This window comes from Humulus lupulus, chromosome 8, assembly GCF_963169125.1.
Source record: "Humulus lupulus chromosome 8, drHumLupu1.1, whole genome shotgun sequence".
Lineage (NCBI taxonomy): Eukaryota > Viridiplantae > Streptophyta > Magnoliopsida > Rosales > Cannabaceae > Humulus > Humulus lupulus.
In genome coordinates, this window is record NC_084800.1 from 30,250,394 (window position 1) to 30,259,052 (window position 8,659).

General features: G+C 38.8%; 1 protein-coding gene and 1 pseudogene across 1 annotated transcript; both read left to right on the plus strand.

Moving 5' to 3' along the window:
• Positions 1-3,208: 3,208 nt before the first annotated feature.
• Positions 3,209-4,186, plus strand: LOC133795221 (uncharacterized mitochondrial protein AtMg00810-like). Its single transcript, XM_062232677.1, has one exon. It carries the CDS (start codon positions 3,209-3,211, stop codon positions 4,184-4,186), a length of 978 nt encoding a protein of 325 aa, XP_062088661.1.
• A 380-nt stretch (positions 4,187-4,566) lies between these two features.
• On the plus strand, positions 4,567-6,052 carry LOC133793641 (glyoxylate/hydroxypyruvate reductase HPR3-like; annotated as a pseudogene).
• The last annotated feature ends 2,607 nt before the right edge of the window (positions 6,053-8,659 follow it).

The following is an 8,659-nucleotide window of genomic DNA, read 5'->3' on the forward strand; positions in this document are numbered from 1 at the left end:
CCACATAATTTAGTTTCCATTAAACCACTAACACCAATCTTATTCTTCCTAAACACTTCTTGGACTGAACACTGTTTATTCACCCTATTCATCCCCCTAACATTCCAACTCAAAATATAGCACTTATCCATTAGAGGAATTGTCATCAAGATGCCCAACCTTACTACCCCGTTCCTGTTCCTGCAGCACACCAAATTGGTTTTTCTATTTTTGAACCGCAGCAGCCACATTAGAGGTACTACCAGCAACGTGACCCTGTCTCTGAGAGATAACACGCCTAGGAGTTTGCCAATTCACTTCCTTGTTCTGCTCCCTAACCAGCCCAGAATTAGTCTCCACTGATAGAGTCATATCACCCTCGCCTGTCTCTAGCTCTTTAGTGTGTTTAGACCCCTCCTCTGTCTCACCAGTAATCCCTTCCTTAGTTCCCTCTGAACAACCTTGATTAACCAGAGGTTTCTCAACATTAGAATGATCTTTTTTCTCCATCCAAACTGCCCTTTGGTCCTTTCGACACTCTGCCATGGTATGCCCAAAACCAGAGCAACTCTTACACTTTGTAGGTAACCACTCATACTCTATTCCTTGTTCAACCACCTGACCATGTTCATTGATAAATTGAAAGCTACGAGGAGGATTATCTGTAATTTCCATCTCTACCAACACCCTTGCAAACTGAACACGAGAGCGCTCCTTGGTAAATTTATCTACTAAAAGAGGTTTGCCAATCGTGCTAACCAAAGCACTGATACACTTACTCCGCCAATATTGCAAACCAAGATCATGAAGCCAAATCCACAGCGGAACCGAACGAATCATGCGAATCGCACTAAGATCTGCTGTCCATGGCCTCACAATGACGGGTTTCCTATCAAATTGAAGAACACCATTCTCAAGAACATGGTCTCTTGTTGCTTCATCACTGAACTTCACCAAAGTAAGCCCCAAAGTCATCCTAGAGATTTGGGCTATCCCTAGATGACCCCAAACCCTCTTGATGAAGCCTTCAAACACTACCATTGGAGGATTTGCTCCAAGAACCATACAAACCACAGCAGAGCTCCAATTCGCGGACTGAATCCTCACCTCTTCAACATCCACTTGAGCCAGTTTCTGCCCATTCCTATAAAGAGGTTCTGTGAATTCTAGTTTCAGTTCAGAAAAAGAAAGCGTGTTCGAACGGAATTGTTGCCAGTGAAGTTGTGATTCAGACTGGAAATCCCCTTCCGTGACCCTGTCATTTTCTTCACTCCTATCCGCCCAAGTGACATTGCCCTTCTCGGCACCCAATCCATCGTCCATCTCCTTAGAAGGCTGGGAGTCCAAACCCTGTCGATCCATCGAACCATCCTGCACAAACCCAGACCTAGGCACTTGCCCTGCTCGAGATCAGCAACATCACCTCCCTCTGATCTGAGCCCAACCTTCTGTTGAACAAACTCAGGCCGATCATCAATGAGAATATCAGGCTTACGAATCGGCTTCTTCCTCTTCGCCATGGAAGGGAGCAACTCGACCCCTCAGCTCAACTTTCTTCCTAAAGATTTTGAGAAGCTAATTTTTAAATAAAAATAATTTTTATAATTCTTAATATATTCTAAAAGATTTTTTATTGATTATCCAAAAACAAAATGAACTTTTCATAAAAAAAGAACTTTATATTATGGTTATCCAAATAATCAAAATTGTAATTGCACACTATTGTAGAGAATTCAAATGCAAAGATAAGTAAGATGACATTAATGGTGCAGTTGTTATATTCTCCAATTTTTGACGCAATTGCCCCTGAAACTTCGTTTGCAGAATCAAGATCCACGCTGGTAGGACTATTTTGGAAAACTCCAGTAGTGGTCTTCCAATGTTAAACCAAATGATTAATTAATTAATTATGTATTAGTTGGTTTATATTTTCTTCTCTGCTGCCACGTATAATGTGGTCCTATATGCTTCTATATAAAGCTCTGTACTATTCAATATTCACTAAGGAAATACAACAACTTTTTCCATTCCTTCTTAATTTCTATCATGGTATCAGACCATTAACAACTTATATGGCCTCTGCCCAAAGTACCTCCCCTACCACGCCTGTCTCCCAACAACCAACATCGGCTGACCCCACAGTACCCCCTCCTCAGCATGCCTCCAACAGCTCTTCTTCGGCCCCTCCCCTCCCGATTATTTCTTCTTCTTCGTTACCCACCCCTCCATCTGTTCATCAACCCATTTCTATAAAACTGGATGAAAACAACTTCATCATTTGGCAAACTCAGATGCTCAATATCATAATAGCAAATGGTCTCGAAGGCTTCATTGATGGGTCTTGCCCATGCCCTGCTTCTCACGCTGCCGACTCTTCCGATTATAGTAGTATGGAGTTCCATTCTTGGCAGAGGTATAATAGATTGGTAATGAGCTGGATCTATGGCTCCATTACAGAGTCTATGCTGGGCCAAATCGTGGGTTATCGCACTGCTCGTGAAATATGGGATGCACTTACCCAAATATACTCTGCTGCCTCTTTTTCTCAGTTGTCCGAAGTTCGCACACAGCTCCAAACTCTCCGCAAGGATGGTCTTACTACTGCGTTTGCCTACATTCAGAAATTTCGCAGACTCTGCAATAATCTTGCCTCTATACCGGTTGAACCATCATCTTTTGCAGAAGCTAATACTTTGCAAGTTTGGCAAGACGCTATGCGCCAAGAAATTACTGCTCTTCACTCACAAGGCACGTGGTCTCTTGTCCCACGCCCTCCTTCTGCTCGTATTGTGGGCTACAAGTGGGTCTACCGTGTTAAATTAAATGCAAATGGCACTGTGGATCGCTATAAAGATTGCCTTGTCGCCAAGGGGTTTCACCAAACCCAAGGTCTTGATTTTCATGAGACTTTCAGCCTGGTGATTAAGCCCAACACCATCAGACTTGTCCTTGGCCTTGCTGTCTCTCGGCAGTGGGATATTAAGCAATTAGATATCCAAAATGCTTTCCTTCATGGAGACCTTGATGAAGTCGTCTACATGAGTCAACCTCAAGGATTTGTTGACTCCCAACATCCCACACATGTGTGTCGCTTACACAAGTCACTGTATGGTCTTCGTCAGTCTCCTCGAGCTTGGTTTTTGAAACTTAGTAATGCTCTGTGTCATTGGGGCTTTGTTGCATCCCGTGCCGATACTTCATTTTTTATTATTCCACTGGTTCTCTATTAATGATTGTGCTTGTGTATGTTGATGACATTATCGTTACAGGCTCTTGCTCCACTACTATTACAGCTTTGGTTCAGCATTTGAAAGGTCAGTTTGCAGTAAAGGACCTCGCTGATTTACATTTTTTTTTTGGGCTGGAAGTCTCTCGGTCATCTACTGGAATGCACATTTGCCAAACTAAGTATTTTCGGGACTTACTAACCAAGACGGGCATGGTGGATTCCAAGCCTCTCTCTACACCGATTACCCTTGGCTCACTCTCTCTTCATGATGGCACTCTCTTACCCTCCGCTACTGCATATCGAAGCATTGTAGGAGCCTTACAATATTGTACTCTTACCAGGCCAGATCTCGCGTTTGCAGTAAACAAACTCTGCCAGTTTATGCACTCTCCAACAGACATTCATATGCAGGCCGCTAAGCGTGTTCTCCGCTACCTCAAAGGCACTACTCACCTCGGCTTGTTTCTCCATCCCACTACTGATCATACATTATATGCCTATACAGATGCCGATTGGGCATCTTGCCCGGATGACAGCCGCAGTACAAGTGCTTATTGTATCTTTCTTGGGCACAATCTGATTTCTTGGTCCTCATCCAAGCAGAAAGTGGTGTCTCGTTCAAGTATTGAATTGGAATATCGCGCCATGGCCAATGGCGCTGCTAAAATTTCTTGGCTACAGTCTCTTCTCTCTGAATTAGGCATGCCTCTTCCTCATCCTCCGGTGTTATATTGCGACAATGTCAGCACTCTTCACTTAGCTACTAACCCGATACTTCATGCTCGCACCAAGCATGTGGAACTTGACTATCATTTCATTAGAGAACATGTCCTCCGCAAGGATCTGTTCTTGTCTTTCACTCCGTCGTCCAATCAATTGGCGGACTGCCTGACCAAGCCTCTTATCACCACTCAATTCCTGGAGCTGCGAACCAAACTCACTGTGCTTCCGCGCCCAATGAGTTTGCGGGGATGTTAAACCAAATGATTAATTAATTAATTCTGTATTAGTTGGTTTATATTTTCTTCTCTGCTGTATGTGTGCCACGTATAATGTGGTCCTATAAGCTTCTATATAAAGCTCTGTACTATTCAATATTCACTAAGGAAATACAGAAAAAAAATATGCTGTCTCCAATTTCCTATCCCATCCGTGTCCCACCAATTATTTTAAGTCACATTATATATTTATAGTATTAATATAGTTGGAAAGAGAGAAAGTTGTAAATAATTTAAATATATATTAAATAAATAAATGAGGTGTCTTAAACTAATTGGTGGGACATGAAGGAGATAGGAAATTGTAGACAATAGATTTTTTTTCGGAAATACAACAACTTTTTCCATTCCTTCTTAATTTCTGTCATCCAACCACTCCAAAACAATTTTTTTATTCGTTGGCCGAACGGGACCCAGAGAGGCTCACATGTTAATTTCAGCGGTTCGAGGTAGCTTCGATCTTCAACCGCCACCATCGTCGTGCTTCACACTTCTCACTTAACCCCTGTCATTTCTGAGCTAAACTACATTTGTATAACTTCGTCACACACTTCTCAGATGGCCCAACCCACTGACGACAACCACAAAGACCTCCCTCTGGTCTTAGTCCTTGGATCACCCACGATCCACGTCCTTTACAAAGACCAATTCGCCCAAAGATATCGAATCTTGAAACACTCCGATTCAGATCTCCCTCTCGACCAGTTCCTCGCGTCACCTCAGGTGCGATCGGCGACGGCCATATTGTGCGCCGGCGTGAATCAGATCTCCGCTGATATACTCCGCCGTCGATTAGACTTGTCGCCACCAGAAGCGCCGGCGTTAACCACATCGACGTTGCCGAGTGTCGACGCCGTGGAATTGCCGTGACCAACGCCGGGAATTCGTTGAGTGAGGATGTGGCGGATATGGCGGTTGGGTTGTTGATCGATGTGCTTAGAAAGATCTCGGCCTCTGATCGCTATGTCAAGGGAGGGAGTTGGGCTGCTCTTGGGAATTTCCCTCTGGCTCACAAGGTAACTCCTTTTTATCTAATATGGCAAATTAATATACATATATATATATATATATATATATATTTAATGGAAACCTGCCCAAATCACAAACTATGTAGTATTTACATATGATGAACAGTACGAGCTCTTTCAGTATAAAAAATATGATTGAGTACAATACAATATGGTACGTACAAATTAAAATACTTTGTGTATGTATATCTCACAGTAATATTTTTATTCACGATTTGATCTAACAATAATTTTTCATAAGCAGTTGGGAGGTAAGCGGGTTGGAATTGTTGGGTTGGGAAGGATCGGGTGTGAAGTTGCGAAGAGACTGGAGGCCTTCGGGTGTGAAGTTGCGAAGTTGCTGCTGACAACGATGCCCTAATAATCTGTTGTAGTCTAACTAACCAAACACGCCACATGATCGACAGAAAAGTAATGTGTGCATTGGGAAGAAATGGAGTGATAATCAACGTGGGGCGTGGGAAAATCATAAAGGAGAAGGAAATGGTTGAGTGTTTGGTGGGCGGAGAGATTGGAGGAGCTGGTTTGGATGTGTTTGAGGATGAGCCAAATGTTGATCAGGAGTTGATTGGATTGGACAATGTGGTTCTCTCTCCACACCGGGTTGTTTTCACCGTGGAAAGTTTCGAGGCTTTGTATGAAGTTGCTGTTGGGAATTTAGATGCCTTCTTCTCGAACAAGCCTTTGCTTTCTGAGGTTCTCCACGATTAAGGTTTTTGCAAGTTTCTTATTACGAAAAACAAGTTAGCAAAAAGAAAAAAAAAAGTGTAAACTTAATATTTGTTTTTGAATGTGGTATAGCCTAACGTTGAAAAATATTCATTGTTAGCACTTTTTTTTCTTCCCATACATATGCCGGATAAAATCAACTTGCAAGCATGTGCTTAATTTTATTTATTAATTATTTTTATTACATTTGTATTATTATCATATAAATTTCAAATTAACAAACAATATTATATATAAAAGAATCACATAAACATATTAAATGAAAATTTAAATAAAAATATTGTTTATAATTTAAAAAATATATATATATAATATGATAATTTTTTTATATATAAATGATAATTTTGTAAAAATAAAAATTAAGATTATGTATTATATATTATTATAATGATATTTCATAATATTTAAATTTATATTAATATAATTATTAAATATATAGTCTTGTATTAAATATTATTATCATAATAATATTTTATAATATTTAAATTCATATTAAAATAATTAGTAAAAGTTAGATTATATATTATTATCATAATAATATATTATACAATTTAAATTTATATTAATATAATTATTCAATATCTAGTCTTGTATTAAAATAATGATATTTTATAACATTTAAATTTGAATTTATATTAATATAATTCATAAATATTTTTTTCATTAATTAGTTTAAATATATATTCCGTCAAGTATTTAGAATATTCTGTTAAAGTTGACGAAACAAACATGTTGACTCACGATTTGGCTAACGACACGGAGTCAAATATACGACAAAAGATAAAACGGCAAGTAAGAAAGATAATCTAATGGAAGAGAGAAAAACACCAAGGATTTATAGTGGTTCGGCTCCAAAAGATGGTAATGACCTATGTCCACTTAGTGCTATTATTAAGGTTGAATCTCAAAGTCGTGATCAAAGAACTAGAGTTCTTTGAGTTTCACAAACCTTGGAAGAAATACAATAAAACGATGGATAATTGCACTATAGTTCTCTCTTTTTCTCTCTCTTAGCAAAAATATTTTGGAATCAAAAGTCCATTCCTTGAGCTATTTTATGCATATTTATAGGCTCAATGATGGTTACATGGGCCAATAGGCCATATCTTTTCTTAATAACCGCGTATCAAGGTCATAATGAGGAAATATTCAATAACCGTGTGAATTAATTGATTTATATGATTTGTATGCTTATATGATTAAGTATACAGGTAATTATGTGCATTAAATGTATTTAAAGACCCACTTTTGTTAAATAGATGTATTTTCGTAATTTTGACATGTTGAGGGTATAATTATAATTTTATATGTTATGTGCTTGAGACCACATTATTATGTGGATATATTTGTGATATTCGACACAAGTGAGTCATTTCAAGCAGTTTTAGCAGAAAAATCACTACAAGGATATATATACCTGATTCTGGGGTGAGTCAATGGGTATTTTAGTAATTTTTTACATTTAGGGAAATAATTAGTAAGTTGAAATTTATTGGTGGAATAGTTATGTTGGATGAACTAGGTGGTATTTTGGGTGATTTGAGGTGTAATTAGAATTAGAGGTAAGATTACTAAATTGCCCTTGAGATTTCAAAGAGTGGGAATTAAAGGGAGAGGTAAATTGGCCATTTGACCACATAATTAGAGAAGGAGGAAGACCCTTTGCCGAAGGTTTTCTCCAACACATGTACACCTCTTCACCACTTCCCTCTTTCTTTCTTCATTTGGTTCCTTGTAAGCTTTGGAAGAACTAGAGTTTTTGAACCAAGGCAACTTTGGGAGCTTGTTCTTGATGTTTGGAGGAAGTTAAGCTTCAGGGAAGGAACATTAGCAGTTGCTCAAAGCCATAATTCTCATAGGGATTTCAAAATTTGTCTTAGAGGGTTTCCACAAGGCTCGGGAAAGGGATACCACTCGGGGTCGTTATGTTTTCTTCGCAGGACTCGAGGTAAGAAAACTAGCATATGCACATAGTGCATGTTGTTTGCTATGTATGTTAGCATTGATATATCTGAGGATGATCGGTACGATCTATTTTCGGCAGTCGTGTGTAAGGTGGGCCAGTCGGTAATCGTGCATAACGTGGGCCGTGAAGGCAAGGTCAAGTTTAGAGTACGGTCCCCACTCGCTCGGCATGGGCCGTAAACTTGGTGTCGTGATGCGCACCTTGCTCGATTGGGCCATTCGGCAAGGCTGCTTGGCTGGCCGTGTAAATATTTATGTGTTTAAAATAAGCATACTTGTAAATTGTAAAACATGTTTATGATTTATATGACTAGAATGAATGCATTTATTATCTGTGAAATATGTTGTTTTATTGCTTATGATTAATTGTATATTTCTTATATTATGTGTAGTTTTTTTGTTGGGCATTGGCTAACGAGTGATCTATAATGCAAGTAAGGGCAAGCTAAAGGTAGACAAGCCATGAATTGGAGGGCTTTGGATGTCATGGGTTGGAGGGCTTTGGTCCCAAGTGATGCCACCACACTGCCATTCTTAAGGTATGATAGAGTTTCATTTTATTTATTTGTTATATGAATATATTCTAATGTTCTATATATTTATGTGTTTTATTATCATTATTGATGTATTTGAATAATTATTTTTGTTAATTTTTGATGATTTGTGCACTGTGGTATATATATATATATGAGTTGTTTTGAAAGATGCTCTCTAAGTTGTTTACATTCTTT